At 33.6% G+C, this 23,320-nt stretch overlaps 1 protein-coding gene across 4 annotated transcripts in view; it reads right to left on the bottom strand.

The window, feature by feature from the left end:
- Nucleotides 1-21,425, bottom strand: part of LOC136028819 (uncharacterized) — a 314,462-nt gene extending 293,037 nt beyond the window's left edge. The window contains exons 1-4 of one of the 4 annotated variants that reach the window (XR_010617883.1): nucleotides 21,275-21,418; nucleotides 13,369-13,498; nucleotides 7,828-7,948; nucleotides 6,095-6,233 (exon numbers count right to left, since the gene is read on the bottom strand). Coding sequence is in view for 3 of the 4 variants with exons in the window: in XM_065706736.1 (XP_065562808.1) it covers nucleotides 6,095-6,233; nucleotides 7,828-7,948; nucleotides 13,369-13,462 (354 nt within the window). In the remaining variant the exon portion in view is untranslated. Of the gene's footprint in view, nucleotides 1-6,094; nucleotides 6,234-7,827; nucleotides 7,949-13,368; nucleotides 13,499-21,101 lie in introns of all 4 variants that reach the window. The other 3 variants (XM_065706736.1, XM_065706737.1, XM_065706739.1) reach the window with 3 other exon arrangements.
- Nucleotides 21,426-23,320: the final 1,895 nt, after the last annotated feature.

Here is a 23,320-nt window from a genome sequence, read left to right as displayed (position 1 = left end):
CAAGACATATTTACCTAAAAAATGTTGCAGTGATTATATGAATTAAGCTTCTAAGGACAATTTAATGATTTAGTAAAGATTTGGAGTACAAGACATATTTACCTAAAAAATGTTGCAGTGATTATATGAATTAAGCTTCTAAGGATAATTTATTGATTTAGTAAAGATTTGGAGCACAAGACATATTTACCTAAAAAATGTTGCAGTGATTATATGAATTAAGCTTCTAAGGATAATTTATTGATTTAGTAAAGATTTGGAGTACAAGACATATTTACCTAAAAAATGTTGCAGTGATTATATGAATTAAGCTTCTAAGGATAATTTATTGATTTAGTAAAGATTTGGAGTACAAGACATATTTTCCTAAAAAATGTTGCAGTGATTATATGAATTAAGCTTCTAAGGATAATTTATTGATTTAGTAAAGATTTGGAGTACAAGACATATTTTCCTAAAAAATGTTGCAGTGATTATATGAATTAAGCTTCTAAGGATAATTTATTGATTTAGTAAAGATTTGGAGTACAAGACATATTTTCCTAAAAAATGTTGCAGTGATTATATGAATTAAGCTTCTAAGGATAATTTATTGATTTAGTAAAGATTTGGAGTACAAGACATATTTACCTAAAAAATGTTGCAGTGATTATATGAATTAAGCTTCTAAGGACAATTTAATGATTTAGTAAAGATTTGGAGTACAAGACATATTTACCTAAAAAATGTTGCAGTGATTATATGAATTAAGCTTCTAAGGACAATTTAATGATTTAGTAAAGATTTGGAGTACAAGACATATTTACCTAAAAAATGTTGCAGTGATTATATGAATTAAGCTTCTAAGGACAATTTAATGATTTAGTAAAGATTTGGAGTACAAGACATATTTACCTAAAAAATGTTGCAGTGATTATATGAATTAAGCTTCTAAGGACAATTTAATGATTTAGTAAAGATTTGGAGTACAAGACATATTTACCTAAAAAATGTTGCAGTGATTATATGAATTAAGCTTCTAAGGACAATTTAATGATTTAGTAAAGATTTGGAGTACAAGACATATTTACCTAAAAAATGTTGCAGTGATTATATGAATTAAGCTTCTAAGGATAATTTATTGATTTAGTAAAGATTTGGAGTACAAGACATATTTACCTAAAAAATGTTGCAGTGATTATATGAATTAAGCTTCTAAGGATAATTTATTGATTTAGTAAAGATTTGGAGTACAAGACATATTTACCTAAAAAATGTTGCAGTGATTATATGAATTAAGCTTCTAAGGATAATTTATTGATTTAGTAAAGATTTGGAGTACAAGACATATTTTCCTAAAAAATGTTGCAGTGATTATATGAATTAAGCTTCTAAGGATAATTTATTGATTTAGTAAAGATTTGGAGTACAAGACATATTTACCTAAAAAATGTTGCAGTGATTATATGAATTAAGCTTCTAAGGACAATTTAATGATTTAGTAAAGATTTGGAGTACAAGACATATTTACCTAAAAAATGTTGCAGTGATTATATGAATTAAGCTTCTAAGGACAATTTATTGATTTAGTAAAGATTTGGAGTACAAGACATATTTACCTAAAAAATGTTGCAGTGATTATATGAATTAAGCTTCTAAGGATAATTTATTGATTTAGTAAAGATTTGGAGTACAAGACATATTTACCTAGAAAATGTTGCAGTGATTATATGAATTAAGCTTCTAAGGACAATTTAATGATTTAGTAAAGATTTGGAGTACAAGACATATTTACCTAAAAAATGTTGCAGTGATTATATGAATTAAGCTTCTAAGGACAATTTAATGATTTAGTAAAGATTTGGAGTACAAGACATATTTACCTAAAAAATGTTGCAGTGATTATATGAATTAAGCTTCTAAGGATAATTTATTGATTTAGTAAAGATTTGGAGTACAAGACATATTTACCTAAAAAATGTTGCAGTGATTATATGAATTAAGCTTCTAAGGATAATTTATTGATTCAGTAAAGATTTGGAGTACAAGACATATTTACCTAAAAAATGTTGCAGTGATTATATGAATTAAGCTTCTAAGGATAATTTATTGATTTAGTAAAGATTTGGAGTACAAGACATATTTTCCTAAAAAATGTTGCAGTGATTATATGAATTAAGCTTCTAAGGACAATTTAATGATTTAGTAAAGATTTGGAGTACAAGACATATTTTCCTAAAAAATGTTGCAGTGATTATATGAATTAAGCTTCTAAGGATAATTTATTGATTTAGTAAAGATTTGGAGTACAAGACATATTTACCTAAAAAATGTTGCAGTGATTATATGAATTAAGCTTCTAAGGACAATTTAATGATTTAGTAAAGATTTGGAGTACAAGACATATTTACCTAAAAAATGTTGCAGTGATTATATGAATTAAGCTTCTAAGGACAATTTAATGATTTAGTAAAGATTTGGAGTACAAGACATATTTACCTAAAAAATGTTGCAGTGATTATATGAATTAAGCTTCTAAGGACAATTTAATGATTTAGTAAAGATTTGGAGTACAAGACATATTTACCTAAAAAATGTTGCAGTGATTATATGAATTAAGCTTCTAAGGATAATTTATTGATTTAGTAAAGATTTGGAGTACAAGACATATTTACCTAAAAAATGTTGCAGTGATTATATGAATTAAGCTTCTAAGGATAATTTATTGATTTAGTAAAGATTTGGAGTACAAGACATATTTACCTAAAAAATGTATCAGTGATTATATGAATTAAGCTTCTAAGGACAATTTAATGATTTAGTAAAGATTTGGAGTACAAGACATATTTACCTAAAAAATGTTGCAGTGATTATATGAATTAAGCTTCTAAGGACAATTTAATGATTTAGTAAAGATTTGGAGTACAAGACATATTTACCTAAAAAATGTTGCAGTGATTATATGAATTAAGCTTCTAAGGACAATTTAATGATTTAGTAAAGATTTGGAGTACAAGACATATTTACCTAAAAAATGTTGCAGTGATTATATGAATTAAGCTTCTAAGGACAATTTAATGATTTAGTAAAGATTTGGAGTACAAGACATATTTACCTAAAAAATGTTGCAGTGATTATATGAATTAAGCTTCTAAGGACAATTTAATGATTTAGTAAAGATTTGGAGTACAAGACATATTTACCTAAAAAATGTTGCAGTGATTATATGAATTAAGCTTCTAAGGACAATTTAATGATTTAGTAAAGATTTGGAGTACAAGACATATTTACCTAAAAAATGTTGCAGTGATTATATGAATTAAGCTTCTAAGGACAATTTAATGATTTAGTAAAGATTTGGAGTACAAGACATATTTACCTAAAAAATGTTGCAGTGATTATATGAATTAAGCTTCTAAGGACAATTTAATGATTTAGTAAAGATTTGGAGTACAAGACATATTTACCTAAAAAATGTTGCAGTGATTATATGAATTAAGCTTCTAAGGACAATTTAATGATTTAGTAAAGATTTGGAGTACAAGACATATTTACCTAAAAAATGTTGCAGTGATTATATGAATTAAGCTTCTAAGGACAATTTAATGATTTAGTAAAGATTTGGAGTACAAGACATATTTACCTAAAAAATGTTGCAGTGATTATATGAATTAAGCTTCTAAGGACAATTTAATGATTTAGTAAAGATTTGGAGTACAAGACATATTTACCTAAAAAATGTTGCAGTGATTATATGAATTAAGCTTCTAAGGACAATTTAATGATTTAGTAAAGATTTGGAGTACAAGACATATTTACCTAAAAAATGTTGCAGTGATTATATGAATTAAGCTTCTAAGGACAATTTAATGATTTAGTAAAGATTTGGAGTACAAGACATATTTACCTAAAAAATGTTGCAGTGATTATATGAATTAAGCTTCTAAGGACAATTTAATGATTTAGTAAAGATTTGGAGTACAAGACATATTTACCTAAAAAATGTTGCAGTGATTATATGAATTAAGCTTCTAAGGACAATTTAATGATTTAGTAAAGATTTGGAGTACAAGACATATTTACCTAAAAAATGTTGCAGTGATTATATGAATTAAGCTTCTAAGGATAATTTATTGATTTAGTAAAGATTTGGAGTACAAGACATATTTACCTAAAAAATGTTGCAGTGATTATATGAATTAAGCTTCTAAGGATAATTTAATGATTTAGTAAAGATTTGGAGTACAAGACATATTTACCTAAAAAATGTAGTGATTTTTGGATTATAATGGCAAAATTACCTCATGTTATTCATACTAGGAAGGAGTGTTCGGCTATAATTCACTGAGGACACTGATAAGCACTGAGGACAGCCGAAACAAGGTCTTTGTTGAAACATTTGCTTTTGTTCTTTTCTTTCACAGGCTGTGATTTTCCTCGCGTTTTCTTAGTTGTAACAACTTTTTTAGTAGTAACAACTTTAAGATCAGCCACTTGCTCACTGATCTCCTGCGTCGTTTTTCTTTAAGGTTAACAATCATGCACATCAAAAATTTCCTTAATACCTCAACCAAAGGCAATGCAAATACAATACAACAAAATTGTATACATTGACTGAATTGAAAATCAAGTAGTTGCGAGCATCAAGCCATAGCTAATCGAACATTTCGTGGTAACGAACTGTAGTAAGGAGCAACCCGGCTTAATAGTAAACGAAACTCTAAAAAACGATAATTTCAAGCTCCTATCTACAAAAATGGGGAATTTCGTATTTTTTGCCAGAAGACAGATCACAGGTGCGTGTTTTTTTTTTAAGCTACATATTAATTTTTATTTTTTAATATTATTTTTTAAGTTACATATTAAGCTACCATGTGCATATGGTATCGCTGTGCAAAGTGTTTGACACCTTGAGTTTTATTAATTTTTTTATTAATTCTTAATGATTTTTAATTTTTATTTTATTTAATTTATTTTATTAATTTTTATTTAATTTTAATCATTGATAATTTTTAATGAAAGTGTTTGTAAGTCACTGAGCCAGTTTTAAAGAGATGGCCATAAAATAAATTTTAAAACGTTTGGATACCGAGGTTATACCTAGATATACCTAGAAATTTATTTCTAGAAACTCATACAATATCATCTGCCAGGTTTTAATTCCACTTTGGCTATATTTTCTTTTTCAAATAATTTACCATAGGATATCAAAGCCTACCATTCACTTGAATATTCAAGAAAAGCATACTTGAAACCATGAAATCATAAATTTTCAATAATTTATTGGATTTCAAACGTCTAAAGAATCGATTCGACTTTAAACTAATTATTATATTATTTTGTGAATATTTACAATCTATGGGTAAACCAATGATGTTCAATTCTGGGTAGGCTTTCTTCTTAATTTTTTTATCTTGATATTTTTAACTCTTGTGAAAATCTCTTTCGTCCTGAGAACGCTTTCTTTTCTTTTGTTTATGGTTGTTTCTTTACTATTTTTGCCATTCTCGAAGGCCACTCAACTACAAGAAAGGGTTACATCCGTTCGTAATAATGCAGAAAAAACTAAAATAAATCATTTTTGGAAAAAAAAACTTAACAGGGTACTCTAATGCATCATTGCAGTTGGACCCAGTCATTTCCACAAAGAGCAAAAATAGGAGCTGGCAACAGGGTCTATGGAAAGTAGGCACCACTCTCAGACCTTTTTTAGTATACAATAACCTTTACTGGGATTGAGTTTAAGGTTGTTGAACACCCCCTACTATGTAAAACAATACCATTCCTGTGAAATAATGCTATTTAAGCATTACTAAGGTACCTAAGGTACCAGCAAAGGCAGTTTTAGAGTTACCATCACCTATACTGAGGATAGGTTTAAAGCTCTTTGCTGAGGCCAAGGAAAGATATAAATATGTATATAGGTACGAGGAATAGCATTTCCTAAACGTGTGAAACAAGGCCGTCTTCGGAGCGTTTTTATTTTACATTGATTTCTTTCTCCAAACACAAAAAAATTTCTAAGTCTGGCATTCTACCATTAAAGTAACTGGTAGCATCAAACACCCTGTAATATTAATAAATAATAATTAAAAATGAGGATATTGGAACATGCCTTTTTGGGACTCATAGCTGATAGATCATATAGAGGTAGTCTTTTGCGTGGACTTTGACGAGTAAAATATCTTGGAGGTGTTCCTTTTGATGGTGTAACTTCCCCTCTTTTAGATGGCGTTACTTGCTTGTTAGGCGTCCTATAATACACAAAATGCGATTATCTTTCTTCTCAACCACATTGTACAGGAAAAATATGACAAAATCACAAAATGTTAAATGGTGTATGTCCCGTATAGTCAAGTGTCGGTTGTTGTTGGTAGCTTGCAACTTTCCCCTCTCTTTTGAGGGATGAGTTTTGCCTGACCGAGCTGGTCTGAAGCTGGTGGGTGGGGTGCCCGGGATGAAGATATGATAGTTGATGTCCTGACATAATCAAGGAAGGCTATTCTGCAAACAGAAAAGAAAAGGAACCAGCAGAAAAGAAAAGAGATATACAAGCCCTATCTTAAAACGCCTGTCTGGGAGAAGGGAGGGGAAAGTAGCAGCCCAACATCTATTGATGTTTTTTGGTGGGGAAGGGGGTGAGAAGGCAATGAAACTTTGTTGCCAGATTCTCCACATAATCTTACAAGTCCACAAAGCATTAATAGATTAATAACATCCTTAAAATCCCCAAAAATATTCAGGTTTGTTATGATAAAACTAATATTTCAAGTCCACAGTAATAAAATTTCTTGTCAAACATGTCGTGTTAACGAACTGTAAGTAAAGAGCGACTCGTCCCAAACGTAGCCAAAAATCTAAAATAAAGAATTTTAATAACAATTGATACATCAAGAGAATTGGCTCTTCACACTGATTCCAAAAGCATAAAATTCTTCTTTTTTTTTTTAACCCATCAAAAGCTATGAGCTTGAGAAAATTCGCCTGCTTTTCGAAAAAGATCAAGCAATCTTAATAATAGTCTCATCAGATTCAGCATATCAGAGAGCCCTGATGTAGAAGTTTCAAGCTCCTAGTGGAATTTCGTGTTTTATTTCCAGAAAAAGATCACGGATCCATGTTTATTTGTTGTTTCTTTAAGGATAATCATTTTGAAAGAATAGTCCTAAAAAATCAGAGGAGGTCTCATTTGAAATGAAAAGATGGTAGAGCAACTAGCTTCCCTCCCACACCTCTTTTTTCCTCAAAGACATCCGATCAAAATTTTCAGATAACCATTTGATTCGGCACAGTTGAAAGCTCCAGTAACTATGCCTTTAGGGATGGAATAGTTATCACATGTTTTGTAATCGCATATTTTCATGTGCTTCACTTTCGTTTTTGACTCGTTGTAACTTTCGCTGCCTCTTTTTTTCCAAAATTAAGGCTCTTAGCGAATTTTCTCAAACTCGTAAACTATCTAGATCACTTTTTAGGTCAGAAACTCCTAGGATACCAATTTTCGAAAAAAAAAAATGTGGTTCCGTTTTCGAAGAAAAATACATGAATGTACAAATATTGCTCGTTTAAAGAGAACTAACTCTACTACGGATAAAAACTTATTTCTAGAAATATATTTTTCTTGTCAAAATGTTGGCATTATCATAGATTTTCTTTTTATCTCAGACATTCCTAGAAAAAAGGTAATACCCAAACCCACAATTGACTTACCTACTTCTAATGGAGTAGAGGTAAAAGTTTTAAGATTAAAAACTAAGCATTGTTAGCTTTGTTTTCCAGTTTAGGGATGTAGAGGGTTTGAAACCCAGAGAATCCTTTAGTCAAAATGCCAGTCTCTATTTTAATTACCTTTGCAGCTTTGTTTCATTTTCTGGACTGTATGTCAGGGGGACTTTCCTTCGACCCCGAAACCTGATTACAAGTTCATCTGGAGATGGCGCCGGTGACAAAACCGAAGACGGTACAAGTCCTAAAATAATAATAATACTAAAACTACCTACATTTTTTGGTAAATAATACTAATGCATAAGAAAATTGGTTTAGACATGCATGACTCTAGCCAAGAGCCGAATATCAATAATTTTTTTCTGAGATGGGGGGGGGCTAAACAATGCAGACAGGCAGATATATTATCCATACTTCCACAAAGAGAAGAGAGGGGGAGGCCCCCTTGAGAATGGCCCACACGATCCCCAAGGAAAATTTAAACATTATAGCTAAAAATTACTTTTTTTTACTTTGACAAAACTAGAAAATATTTCAGAATAATATTAAATAAGCCGAGAAGCGAGAGAAAAATTCTAAGCAATTATAAGCAGATGACCAAAAACTTACAGACACTAGAAAAAAACCCAAACTAGTAGGTATAGCTAAAAAAAATATTTGCAAAGTAAGAGCGAATTACATGAGAAAAAAAGCCAAATTATAAAAGAAATATTGGAAATTATTTCCCAAATCTTGAGATATTGGGTTTCCCAAAGGAGTTCGGCGTATCACTCTTCACGGAAAACCTCTTTGGAAGAATTCTTTCCACGTGTAAAATTGAGCAGCCAAAGGGAAATTAAGGGAAGTCTAGAGAATGAAAAAGAAGAAAGGATAGTGAAATATTCTACATGTATTGCAAAATACATGTCGAACATATGGTGTATAATTAAACAGTTCATGCAAAAGAACTGCAATTAAAAAGTGATTTGGGCCAATAGTAATCAAAACTTGAAAAAAAAACTGATAAACATTAATAAATAAAAAGAATTGGCTTTTTATGCGGATTCCAAATTATACAGTTTATTAAGCTTAATTTACAAATAACGCCTGAGAAAATTAGCCTGCTTGCGGAAAATTGATTTACGGAATCAATTTTGATTGACAGAACATGATTGACAGAAACTTCAACCAAAAAACGAAGCGACCTTTATGAAAATCACACTATCACATTCATCATATTAGAGAATCCTAGCACGGCAGTTTCAAACTTTTATGGAATTTTGCGTTTATTTTCAGAAGAAAGATCAGGGATGCCTTGTTTTTTTTTTTTTTGCTTCTCAGTGGTGATTGTATCAAACTGATGGACCTAGAATATCAGGAGACATTTTAAAGGCAATTCATAGTTCTAGCAACTTTTTAAAGTGACAAAAATTTGCGTCACGTGGAAGTGACGTTTCTACGATTTTGTGGCAAAAATATGAGATTTTGCCCCACGTAGGACAAAGTTGCTACAGATTACAGATGCTGAAATATCCAATCAATTTAAAAGTATAAAAAGTTATATATTGAGTTTCGCAGTTGTGGAGAAGTCAGAAGTTGAGTCAGTAACCTGGTGAATGAACATAAACAGATTGTATTTCTGCACGAGAGCATAAGACGGGCGAAGAGTAGATTGGAGTATAGAAAACAATCTATCATTTTGTGGACTACGTTAAAGTTACCACATATTACTATCTTGTTCCTCATACGCTTCGCTAAGAACCTGCTAATACGCTAACAAGCTTGGCTGAATTAGGCTTTAGATTGTTGATTTCGCTAGTTTGCTGGCAAATAAACATTCACGAGAACAAGGCTTTGTCAACAGGCTAACTCCGCAGCCAGGTATGGGAAAAGGTCCAAAGCTGCCAGTAGCAGAATTAGACAGAATTCCAAAAGCTGCCCACACTTTAGCAGCACAACTAGCGTTTTGACAGCTTTTCTTTGATTAAATAGTATTTTTATATTCAAAAATGGTTTTCAGACAAAATCTGCCAACAAATTTGAAAACTGCCAAGTAGCATTGCCACTTTGCTACCCCACTTTTTGCAAAGTGGTTCACAGTCATAGAAAACTCGCAGGCATCAAGTAACGACCCATTCAGATAATTACTGGCAATGACAATGAGGCCTCTGCTGGGACGAGTCACTGCTGAGGACCTCGTGGCAGGGTGAAATAGGTAAGTCTTATTTAGCACTCGATGAAAATTACTTTTATTTTCACTCATATGCAGGGGTTCTTAGACGCATCACTCGATGAAAAATGCTTATATTTCCACTCATAAGCAGGGGTTCTTAGACGCATAAAATGCCATGCTTCGAGATACAGTCATAAAGGAACTGCAACTTAAGCCGAGTTATGCTAATATATGTTACGAGAATATATCGATAAACTTGTCGCCATTATTTACTTGATTTGACGATCGCTTTTAGAGCAGAAAAACGGGAGGCTAAATGCAGGGTGATCTCCGCCGCACCTGGAACATTTCACAAAACTGGCAGAACATGGACTATTCTTCGAAGTTTCGTGGTTTCTAGCACAGATAGCACAATTTGGTTCGGATTCGGTACAGTCTTTGCAATATGGTTAAGCGACTAACATTTATAGCAACATTTTTGCACAGATGAAAAGTGTTCGATTTTGAAGAACATGTAGCAGCCTCAAATTTGCACTTTTGGATGGACACACTAGCTTGTGACAAGCTATTTTGCAAGTTCGCAACAATGTCATCAGCCTGCGTCGAATCTTTCATGAAGAAAATTAGGTTATTAACCCGAGCAATGGCTTTGGCAATAGCTCCAGGACCACACATAGAGTCTACAATGTCTTTTAGTTTGTTACACAAGTCAGACAGTCTTTTTGTGGCTGTTTAATCATAATCGAAGTTGGTATGTTTCCTTCAGGCTTGGCCATTCCTTTCCATCAAGAGCGCCCGGGATCCTGTCGAGAGTAGACACAATCCTGTTGCAACAATAACTCATTTTACAAGTTAGAGCTGTAAATGCGTCGTAGGGAATCACTGGTACCTCTTTAGGATTGCAAATCATGAAAAGTCCATTTAGTTTACTTCACCTATCATCCTGCAAAATATTGGCACTGGCTGTAGAGCATCTGTCCTTTTTCAAACCATCCTCCAAAAATTGATCAATAAAGAACTTGTACGCAAGCGCTGCTGAATCGCTAAAAAAAAAAATTCGTCATTGCGATTGCAGCATCCTTTGTACAATCAGTTTGTTTAACTGACCATTGCAGAGAGTTCAGGTTAGGACAATACACGTATACACAGTAGTATTTGGATTCATTTCATTCCACTTATGCATAGGATGTACCCCAATAAACAAGGGAAGCATCGGTCCCCATTCCACCTGATCCCTACAGTTTAAGGGAGAATCTCCCGGTAGGTACAACAGCACTTGCGACAGGGAACTACCCCTCTTCTGCTTGCCGATTAGAGCTATGTTAAAACTGCTTTGCACACTATAAATGAATGTCCAGGAAATAGGTCAGTAGATCTGTAGACACATATATAGGTCAATAAAAATATGTCAGGATTATACATCACTACAATACCTATTGTGAAATTGTTTGTCTTCACTACAACTTACTGAATTATTAATGTCCATGCTAGATTCTGACTCCTTGTTATTGAAATTGAAAAAAAAACTTTAAAGGTACTTCAGAAAGAAAACCTACTCATGTATGCCTAGTGGATGGGTTCTTGCTGGCAAGGAGTGCACTGGTATTGTGTACTACAGTTGTCAGCGGGGATGTCACGTATGGAGGGAGGGGGGAGAACAATCAATAATGTTTTCAGCCAGTCAGATAAAAAAATTTAGTCAGTAAAATGGTGGTGCAAAGTACTATTTTACTGGCTCAATTTTTCTTATTACAGCGAAGGGCTGATGGAACTATGTGACGTAAAATCAATCAGAGAAGATCAGTCTCAGTTGGTAAAGAAAAAAAGAGAAGTAATTTTAATAGCAATATTACCCATATCAGTGGGTAAAAAAGACCATTGTCCCTCCTCAAAAAAAATGGCTAGCGACTCATGTAGGTGGTACCAGATCAAGCAAATACTCATACTTTGCAGTCCCAGCCTGTTATCTCTGGGTACTTCCATCAACCAACTCCATATTATCGCATTATTTTCTTTAACCTGCATCTTACCCTGCTATGATAGCTCGATCACCAAAAACATGAAAAAAGAAATAAACGCCAGTATTTTGGAATTTAAGTAGAATATTCTGAAATTCCTTCTTTCTTTACTATTTTTATTTGGTACACTTTCTCTTTGACTGCTCAATTTTGCATATTTCGGGAATTTTCCATGGGGAGAATTTTGTATAGAAGAGACATTTCTGGAGAGGGGATCCACTGGGAGAATCTTCCAGGAGAATATGTCTAGCACCAGTTACAAAAAATGCATGCCAACAGTAACTAATCCAATTAAAATTTCAGTTAATATTTACTTTTCATCTTTTATTAAGTCAGTGAATCAACCAATAATTTCAATTAAATACATTTATTTCAGTCCATTCAATTCAATTAATTTTAATTTCAATTGATATATTAGATTTTTCAAACACAGACATTGAGAGTAGTAAGGATTCAGGGACTTAGTTCTTGTATTGAATTATTCCTGTTCTTGATTTATTTTTTTATTAGCATATAAAATCCTTACAAAGCAATGACACATTCTCAAAATCCCTCTATACTTCTACAGTAAACAGAGGCGGGAGGGGAAATTAAATCCTGCTCTTCATTTGTCTATTCTATTTAATTGTTACAAAGCAACTGAATACCTTAAACCAGAAGTGGGACAGACCTAGTTTGAGTTACTTTTTGCTTTTTCCAGCTATTCAACTAAATAAAGTCAACTGTTCGACGCAGGAGTGAGACAGAACCACCATAACCACTTCAGCTACAGCATAAAAGCTTCCATCTTCTTTAACAAAATTTATTTTCAATGCTTCAATTTTATGATGAGTCTTTTAGTTTCTAGTTATGTGTCACTTCTTCTACTTGAAACCAATTGATAAGAAGTTAAAATCCATACTTTGATGAGAAAAGTCAACAAAGACGCTTTCTAAGCTGCTCAATAGAGAGTCAATAACAAAAAGATTTTGTTATAGCTTCAAAAGTTGGATGTTTTGTTGTTAAACTTATGGAGATCAATGATCAAGGTTGTACCCCCCCCCCATCCGCCCTCTATAATACAATTGGTTTATAAACATATAGACAGTTCCCCATCTGCAGAACAAAATATTCTATGACTTTGGTCACTAAAATACTGTTTACCCAATACACAGCCATTACAAAAACTCATCACATATGTTAAAATACAAAAAAAAACAGAAATTAATGAAACAGGATCATGTTATTCGCCTGATGTGTGCCTTTTGCTATCTGTCTCACCTGAGACACCTATATATCCCTTGGGAGTGAAGGTTTTTTTCAGAGGGACCCATCAGTAAATTAGAAAATCCTTGGGGATCAAGGTTGTTGCCTCCCTCCCCCCTCCCCTCTGCTCAGTAAGCCTCATTTACAGACAATACTACAAATATCAACTGATATAAACTCAATTACTTATGAAAATTAAAAAAATTCAGTCAAGCATTTCATAGGGTAATCATAAAGTAAAATCCTCACTTTGGTCCCTCTCAAACCCTGACTGGAATGTCTGTCTCTGTAGTTCTCCAAGTGCTCTAGTAGGTCTTCTTGGTGTCAGCATAAAATCTTCCATTGCTATATATTAGGATTTTCTTCTTTCTTTCTCTATCTAAAACAGAAAAAATAATTTATCAGAGTTGTGCCCAAACCCGTATTTTTACTAAATTTTATAACCTGTTAGGATATGAGAGGATCATAGATTGCTTAAAGACAAAAATATTGAGACTATGAATACTAGTTAAGTCGGAATGCTCAAATAGTAGGTAGGTTACACATTTTTTGCAAAGAAATCATGCCCAACTTGAAGTGTATGAGAAATGTGTGAGTGTATGAAGTATGAGTGTATGAAGTGTATGAGAAACCATTGTTGCACTGTTGACCCTTCCAATCCAACACCCTCACCTCTCCCATTACCAACTACTAAATGGAAGGTAGACACTTTGTGGGATGTATAAATTGAAAATGGTTACTGATTCTTAATCAATATGATTTTTTCAATCTCCAAGATTTTAACGTATATAAATAGAGAAACCAATGCTTGACAGCTTCAACTAAAAGTAAAGAGCAACACCTATACTTAAAACAAACAGAAATTGGTATGTATATGAAAGGAGTTTCCCCTTCCATAAGACCTTGCTCTTTGTGCTAAAGTTTTAACTTTTTGTTCTAATTCTTTAAGAACAATTCTTGAAACACAATGGCTATTTAATTAGAACAATAAGCTTTGCTTTAAATTCTATAAAAAACACAAATTATCATACACATGAAATGGGTTTGCCTTCTCTCAAGACTTCCCTTGTTAAGCAAAAAAAAATTATAGAACTTTAGAACAAAGCTTATTGTTCTAATTAAATGGCCATTGTGTTTCAGGAATTGTTCTTAAAGAGTTAGGACAAAAAGTCAAAATTTTAGCATAGAGAACAAGGTCTTGCGGAAGGGGAAACTCCTTTCATATACATAATAATTTCCGTTTGTTTCAAATTTTGATGTTGCTCCTTACTTTAAGTTGAAAAAACTTGTTTTTTTTGTAGCTACAAAATTCCTTCTCCCTACAGAAAAAAACTCAAATATAATTCTCCTAATTTTGAAAGCCTTATTATCAACAGTGGGGGGGGGGGTTCTGTATGCCAGGGGGGGGGGGGGGGGTAAACGCCTAGAACCCAGGAATATATAGCATACAAAATAAATAAAACACTAAAGCAATTAAATTCTTACTTTATAATATGTAGCATGTTATTATAAATCAGATTTGTGGGTTTCCTTCTGTTGTTATCCATTTTTAAAATTCATGTCAAATAATATTTATATTCATGACTCAGGCAAAAGCTAAATTTCATCAGAATTCACAATATAGGAACCCATTTGACATAGAACAAAGATACTATTACAAAATACTACTCAGTTCCTGTTTTAATGATTTTCCAAAAATACTAATCAATTCACTTACAAATGCACCTCGTCCTCCCCTTGATGGGAGGAGGAGGAAGCTGCTCCCCCAGATGTGCACCATTAGGTGCAAGCAATTGCCTTAGTAAATTTTAGTTTAGGGGTTTATAAGTATCTTAAAAAGTATTTCAGCAAAGTTAATAAAACTCACAGGAATGCAATCACAGGATTAATGATCTTCTTGGAAAGTATTTTGAAGAACCCACCTCTGCTACTTCTTCCTTCAAAGGGCACATAATTTATAATTTTTATGTTTATAAAAGCAATACTTTGCAAAAGAGACTGCCTGCTCAAGTGAGGCAGAAGAACAGTGTCTTGAGCTTCATGCCTTTGCTCAATCCTATATATGGTTCTGAAGATCTGTAAATCTATTTCTCACACTTAAGAAAAAACTCTTGATAAGGTGCAGACTTTCATTGAAATAAAGGATTATATTTTCAAAATCTATAGCTAAGGAAAAGACATCAAAAACTCAAAATTAAGGTAAGTTCCTGGGTCATTTCTATTTAAAGCACTTAAAGGGGCTCCAAACTGACCATAGTGACAAAAATCTAAAAAAAAAACAGTCTAGTGACGAAATATTACAATTTGCAGCTGATCCAGAAATTGTTGTTATTATTTTCATTAGTCTTAGTAGTAAAATGCTATTCTGAAAACAAATTTGAAGGAAATTTTAAAAAGAGCCTGAAACCTTTCAAAAAGACATCACAGCAAAACAAAATGTACAGCATTGCTGACAACCCTTAATAGGAAACTTACATCCACCCTCTTGAAAAGCAAGGAAAATGAAATATTTGGATGAATAGCACTGATGTGTCGTCTTTTTTTTTATTCTGATTTTTTTTTTCCTTGTTGCTAACAGGGCACTGAAACATCATAGAGTTGTTTAAGGCCCACTGTAGAAGCTAATTTGGTATATGCCTAGAATTGGGGCTATAGAGCAGGAAACATGTTAAGAAAACAATTCTTACTGCATAAATACCTTACCTCAAATCAAACTTACCAGCAATAGGATGATCCTGTAGTTAATGATCAGTGATGACTGTGTGTTGACTGATCAGGTAAGTCCTAAACTAATTGTCAGGGCTTGATGCACCATTCCTTTTCAACTGATAATTTTAATCACTCAATACTGGCAGAAGAAAATGTATCAAATTTAATTGCAGAAAAATTGTAGTTGAAAATTTTTGAAAGCAATTCCACTATACTTCACCCCTTCCCCCACTTAATATGCAAACATATGGCCCAAATTGAATAGGTTTATATTTACTATGCGTTTTTCTGCTTCATGATTTGATCAGTGTTGATTAAATTTATGGGTGTATAGGTTAAAACAAGAGTGATGCATGGCAAAGTACATGAGAAATGTATAATTTAGGTTACATATTTGTGTAGCATTCCACTATGTGCTTAATTTCCTGCAGTACCTATACCATGCTCTGCTTATGTGATGCTTGTGCTGTGCTTATACATTGCTTTATTTTATAGGTAGCCTGCATCAATAAACTTTATCAATAAAAACAATACATGGTGTCAGAAGTGGGATCCATAAATCACCATGGAGGTCCAGCAACCAACCATAAACTGGATAGTGGCTCTGTTGCTGAAGAATGGAACTGATTTGAACAACATGTCCAGCTGATGTACATCAGACCCCTAGTAGAAAAAAAACTGTCCATGTGTGCTTGTCTTCTGATCTGGGGAAAAAGGCAGAGAAATTTTCAGTATTTTTGAGCTTAAGGATGTCAAAGCTCACAAAATAGAACCTCTCCTAGAACACTTCCAGAAATATGCTAGTCCAAAGAAAAATACTGCCTTTGCATGGTTCCTCTTCCAAAAACAGGACCAGTTGGAAGGTAAAAGTGTTGAAAAGTAAATTACAAACTTAAAGACATTAGCTAAACCATGTCAGTATAACTAACAGGACAAGAGGAGCTGGGATAGAATTGTCTGTGGAATCAAAAACCAGGCAGTCAGAGAGGAGCTACTGGCTGAAAGTGACTCATTGACACTAGAAAATGCTGTTGCAAGATGCAGAACCCACGAGATGACCCAGGCTCAGTTAAAATCATTTAGTGGAAGTAACTCAATACCACTTAAGCAGGAAATAGATACAATTACACACAACTCACCTTGAAATAACTTTCAAAGTCAGAGAGAGTTGGTAAGCAGCATTCTAAAAAGTAAAGAATGCTACTTTTGTGGTGGGGCATACTTGCCCAAATATGTTTGCACAGCAAAAGGTAAAATGTGTTCACAGTGTAGGAAGCAAAATCATTTTGCCAAAGTCTATTGAAGCAAGTCTGTGAGTGTGAGATGAAGAAAACAAGCAAACAGGAGCAACTCCAGAAAAAGACGAGAAAGTATTCCTGTATATCACCAATCAGGACAATGGGAAAGACAAAGCCATTGTTACCCTCATAATAAACAATCAGCTTCCAGTCACCTTCAAACTGGATACAGGGGCCCAAGCTAACATAATTCCAAAATCAGTCTTTGATCAGCTCAGCCCAAAACCCAAACTCCAGTCAACTAACCAAAGACTCACTAGCTACTGTGGTGCCAAGATACCAGTTCATGGAACTTGTGACCTAAACTGTAGCCACAAAACCAGCTTTGCTGTGATGCATAAATTCTATATTGTTGATGCACCATCTCCTCTAATCATAGGCTACCAATCTAGCATCAGTTTGGACTTAATTAAGCTGATCCTCAGCATGGGTCAGTCATGGCAAGCCATGGTGATCAGAAATATCCATCACATACACATAGCTACATTCCACCAGTGATGCTGTCATCTGGATTTTCTCAGCTGTATAAATTCTTAACATTTAATAACCACCAGTCATATCAAGAACATTTTAACAATATGGGTGAACAATTGAATGCAAAGCAGCCTTATCCACTTAATAAAGGTCTTTCATATTTTCCTGACCCAAGTTTATATCATTGTCTAGAGCCTGCACAACAAGCATCATCACCATCTGGAGCATAGAGAAAAATTCTGGAAACTCCATTCAATTACACCAACAACAAAAAGCATCATCATTGCTATCACTTACAGTGGAACCCACAACAGATCTTCACAACTATACTGTTCAGAACTTAGTGAAACAAGAACAGACCAGTACTGACCCAAAGCAGGAAGACAAGCTTGAGCATGAATCATCTAAACCTGGCAGATTAAACAGGCCAAATGAACCATTCCAACCATTTGAAGCACAAGAAAAAAGTGATTATAGTGATATGAATTTGTCTGGTAGTTCAAATAAATCAGCAGAAGGCCTTCAGTTGAAAAGTGAACAAGCCCCTAGTCAAAAGAAAAATATTTAGCCATCTTCAGTGGCAAGTCTTCAGCAGTCTTCATCAGCAAACCATTGCTGTCATCACATATGTTCAGCCACTACAGGCCATATGAAATGCATTGTAAAGAATCTAAAAAAAACATAATAATTATCAGATTAAAAGCTATTGTGATAAATGTTTATATGGAAGTGATTTACCTACTTACAAAACTGATTCAGTCTACAGTCTGAAAGCAAGAAATGTGCAAAGCACAGCTGAAAAAAAATAAGCTAGAAAAAAAAAAGTAGATTCAACAGTAGTTTCTATTATCCAGGACATCAATCTGATGAACTAACACCTGACTATAAATTTAATCCTGCTTTTTGACAAGGAATTGAATTTAATTATTCCCAAAAATCAAAAATTGAGTTCTATATCAAAGTTAGAATCTTGGAATGTGTATACAAGTAGTGCAGAATCACAAAACTTAAGCATCAATTTAAATAGAAATACAGCTGTGCTGATGGCATGCATACACACCACTATTGGTTTACATGAACCAATCCTAACCAAACCTGGAAGAGCTGTCACCCCACCTAAAAGGCTCAATCTGTAAATAGAGACAGTATGAGAGGAAGAAGGAGTGAACTAGTTAGAAAGGAGCAAGCACCATAGTTAGAAAGCACCATGGCTTTGATGACCATTCTCCATCAATGACTCTTTTATACGTAGTGGTACTGGGGGTAGTGACTACTTTTTTGGTGAGAGAATTCCACAAACTCACTATTCTGTAAGTGAAGAAGTTGTTGTGTAGTCTAGTGTCAGCTCTCTTCTGATATAGTTTCCAACTATGTCCCCTAGTTCTGGCTGACTGGTCAAGTTGAAATAGCTTATTTAATGGAGTTATAATTCAGGAGCTTATGCATCATAATAATATCACCCCTTTTACATCTGTAGACAAGAGTGGGGAATTTCAGCCTCTTCAGACAGGATGAGTAGTTTAAGTATTTGCATCCCTCAATTGCTTTTGTAACCTGTCTCTGAACTGTTTCTAACTTCTGCTGGTCACCTTTGTTTAGGGGGCTAGCAACACACTTGCCAAACTCCAAATTAGGCCTGACCAATGCCTTATATAATTTAGTCATCACCATAGGTAATCTACTAGTGATTGTTCTGTTTATAATACCCAGGGTTTGGAGTGCTTTGGCTAATTTGTCTGTGTGTGTATAATGAATTTTAATTCTTTACCAACTATGACCACCAAGTCTCTCTCCACATCAGACAAGATAATAGCATGTCTTGATCCATCCATCCCTAACATATGATAAGGGCATTTCTCATTTTTCTTTCCAAAGTGGATTGTCTGACATTTATTTACATTGAATACAAGCCTCCACAAAGTTGCCCTATGGGAAAGTACCCACAGGTCATTCTGCATAGAGGCTCTCTTATTGGGTGTATTGACAGGTCCAATGAGTTTGGAGTCATCAGCATAAAGACTTATTTTATCTTTGACTGTGGTTGGTGCATTGTTAATACAAATTTTGAATAAAGTTGGTCCCAGGATGGTTCCCTGGGGCACTCTACTTAATACTTCCAGAAAAGAATACTCTTCTGAAAAGAATACCTGTCCATTTTTTTTTAATATTTTCACCCTTTGCTTTCTCCTGGAAAGAAACTGGAGCTCTCACTCTATGATTTCATTATGTATTCCAATTGCAAATAACTTGGTCCTTAGTCAACAGTGACCTACTTTATCAAAGGCTTTCATAATTATGCACATCAATCAAATTAGTTTCAACCAAGCATCCATGTCTAAAGCCATGCTGACTATCATTGAGCAGCTCATTGGTGGTCAGGTATTTGACAATGTGAGTATTCATGATTCCTTCTAAGTTTTTACCAGCTACAGATGTAAGACTAATGGGTCAATAATTGGAAATGCTGTTGTGTCTACCCCCTTTGTGTACAGGTGTAACATTAGCATTCCACCAGTCTTGAGGAATCTGCTTAGTATCAAGTGACTTCTGAAACATGTTTGTAAGGGGAAGGGCTATTTATGTATGAGCTTATTTCAATACTTGTAGGTGAACTTCATCAGGGTCAACTGACTTGTTAGGATTAAGATACAGACTGCTTAAATGACAAAAGAAGGAAGATGTAGCATTCCACTATGCTTGTGCTTAATTCCCTGCTGTGCCTAAACCATGCTTTGCTTATGTAATGCTTGTACTGTGCTTGTATATTGCTTTCTTTTGTAAGTAGCCTGGGTCAATAAACATTGTCATTTGTACACTGCAGGGGAAAGGTAGAATATAGAGGAGGTGCCTTCCAAAATTTGTTGACTACAATTTTTATATACATACTATGAAGCAAGAATTGTTTTCTTAAGATGTTTCCTTTCTAATAGTCTTCAATTATGCTTATAGGCCTATAGTTAATTTTATATTTAATTTAGGCTAGTTTTCAACAAATTTTTAACTTCAACATATTTAGCTAGTCTAAATATGGCAAATATCTTGATTAATTTAGCATTTAAATAGCTAAGAAACAGTCCTAATATTAGAATCAGATTTTTTTTAAAATAAAACATTTGTTTCAGTCACAAATTCAATTTCAAGACCTTTGCGGGTCCTCAAAGATGACAGCCTACCTTTATCTCTTATTTTAGATATAAGTTATATACATGTAGTAGCATCAATACTGCTAAAACCAGTTGACCTGTAAATCAAATTGACAGTGACAAAATCAAGAATCAATAAATGCACCAGAAATAAGGTTAAGGGTAGCTTAAAATTGATTTTAGTTATAAGGTTAGCTTAAAATTGGAATTGCAAGAGATACAAAAGTCATATTTGAATTAAGGACAAAATCCTATTCTAGAGGTAAATTTGTTTATTAGCTATCTGAATAGCCTACTAGGCCGACATTAATCAAGATATTAAGAGTCTACTAAAAACTATGGAAAGATAATAAGTTACCTTATGGGGTCCAATTAAGAGCTCCAACTGGAACTTGTCCAGCAGCAATTATTGACTTTAGAAAGGATGTGAGAAAAGCATTAAGTGCTGGCCAAACTTCTTTATTAGGCTAGCAAAATTATATGAATAGCCTATTTTACAAATTAACCCACTCAGCTAGCTTAACTACTTACAAAAATAGGCCTAAAAAGAAGTCCTAAACAAGAATTTCACCAGAAGTTTAATTAAGCTAGCATGAAGAGAGTAGTTCTAAATAATGAACATATTTAGTCAACAGAAAACGATATGAATTTTTTAAGATGTAAATTCTGGCGGGCTTTTCCTGGCGGGAAAATAGTCAGCCTACTCATAGATGGCCAAAATCGAGGCGTAGTCCCACCTCGGTTCCAAGTTTCTGCGTTCACACAGATCGTTCTTTCTTGAACCTGGTTCACGGGACCGACCAATCACGACATAAGAATTTTGGACGAAAATTGAAAAATATGGATGATAAGGTTCAGTACTTGGCGTTTTTGTCTGGAGTGGGACTATATATGCTTATGGCAAGCCAAATTGGCAAAACAAAACGAGGGATATGGACAACCAAAATCTTCGGAGAGCCAAATCTCTCAATCATCTCACATGAATTTCGCTTCATCGAAGTATTTTTTTGTAATTTTTCCTTGTCTTATTATAAAAAATCTTCTGTTTTCAACATATACAATAAGTTCTTAAAGAAAATAAATTCTAATGTCATTCAATATTTGTATCTTTTCACTCTCCGTTTCTATCAAATTTCTTTCCATTAATTTTCGCTGCTAGGGGTTGAAACCTAGTCTTAGTTACTGGTAGTTTGATCCAAATTGGACTATTTTTACGTCTAGTACGAGGACTCTTAGACCCCTTGCGAATAGAAAGTTCTTGCCAAGTCGAAGCTTTAGTCGCGACTACGACTACGACTAGGCCTCGCGTGAATGGTCACCTTTATTAGGCATTTTCTAGGAAACTGAGATGGGAAACCAGGAGACAGACAGCAAGATAGCAGTCCACATTAGCTATTTTAGCTAAAAACTAGCTTAGCATTACCAATAACTAGTTTTCTTGCTTCCAGGTTTCAACCAGTAAGAAAATCTTTTTATTTGAGCATTTCTAAGAGTTTTTGAATCTCCTTTACCTACCCTGATAAAATCCAAGTTTTATTTTTAATTTAACACTAAATTAAGCACCTAGAAAACAGCATACCCCATCTTCGCTTTATACATCTTGGACTAGCAAGCCCATTTTTTAAATTTCATTATTAGCAAGCCTAATTTCATTTTTATTATTGGAATCATTTTGTGACGTAATCAAAAACGGGAAACTGGAGCATTTACAATGGCTTATGCTACCAAGGTTATAGTTTTCCAGAACACGTCAAATTTAAAGCCAACATTGCATGTCCGAGGATTACTGAATGTTCAAAAAAAGAAACAAAACTTCTTGGAGATTTAAAAATTTAAAAATTAATCAAAATGTGTTGCCCTTTTGTTGTTTAAGCTATTCTTAACTTATTTGCCAAATAGCTATGTATACAAATTATTTGTTTCAAATGGCTTTTCGTGGTTTTTTAGCTTTAAAGGAAATTTTGATTTAGTTAACTGACTCATGATCAAAGAAAGAAACTTTCGTTGAAAATTACAAGTTATCAGAAAACAGTTTCATTCAGCCGGCGAATCAGCTGCTAAAATTATTTTGACTGCACTCATTAGTTGTTTTAAAGCCACTTCCTTAGACTATTGGTGCAACTCGTATATGGCTATCTTCTATCTCCTGCCAAAGGGAGAAGCAATGACAACTAGACTGACAGTAATTATTCCTCCAATTTTGTTTTTAGGAGTAACTTTTAAAGTGAGCCATTGGCAATTGAACACATGTTACCAAAGATGAGGGTTATCCATATATTGGTTTTATCATGACCGTTTAAGCTGTTTCTGTTTTATTCATTTGAGGAGGGTGTGTTTTTCCAAGAGACTTTGGAATAATATGACATTAGAAGTTTTAAGGTTGTGGGTCATACCAGTAGGCTGCCGTAGTGTTTTATTTTTTTTATTTATTTTTTTTCAAAAGGCTGTAAAGGGCCACTGTTACCCCGTTTAAAAAGTTCTGAATTTAGTGGTACAAATGAATTTAGTGGCAATAAGGATGAGGAGTAGGCTAAAATGACTCGCTTAAAGTGCTGTAAATACGTATTTGTTTTCAAG

This window comes from Artemia franciscana, chromosome 7, assembly GCF_032884065.1.
Source record: "Artemia franciscana chromosome 7, ASM3288406v1, whole genome shotgun sequence".
In the NCBI taxonomy this organism is placed as follows: Eukaryota; Metazoa; Arthropoda; class Branchiopoda; order Anostraca; family Artemiidae; genus Artemia; species Artemia franciscana.
This window is presented reverse-complemented; position numbering and strand designations above follow the sequence as displayed.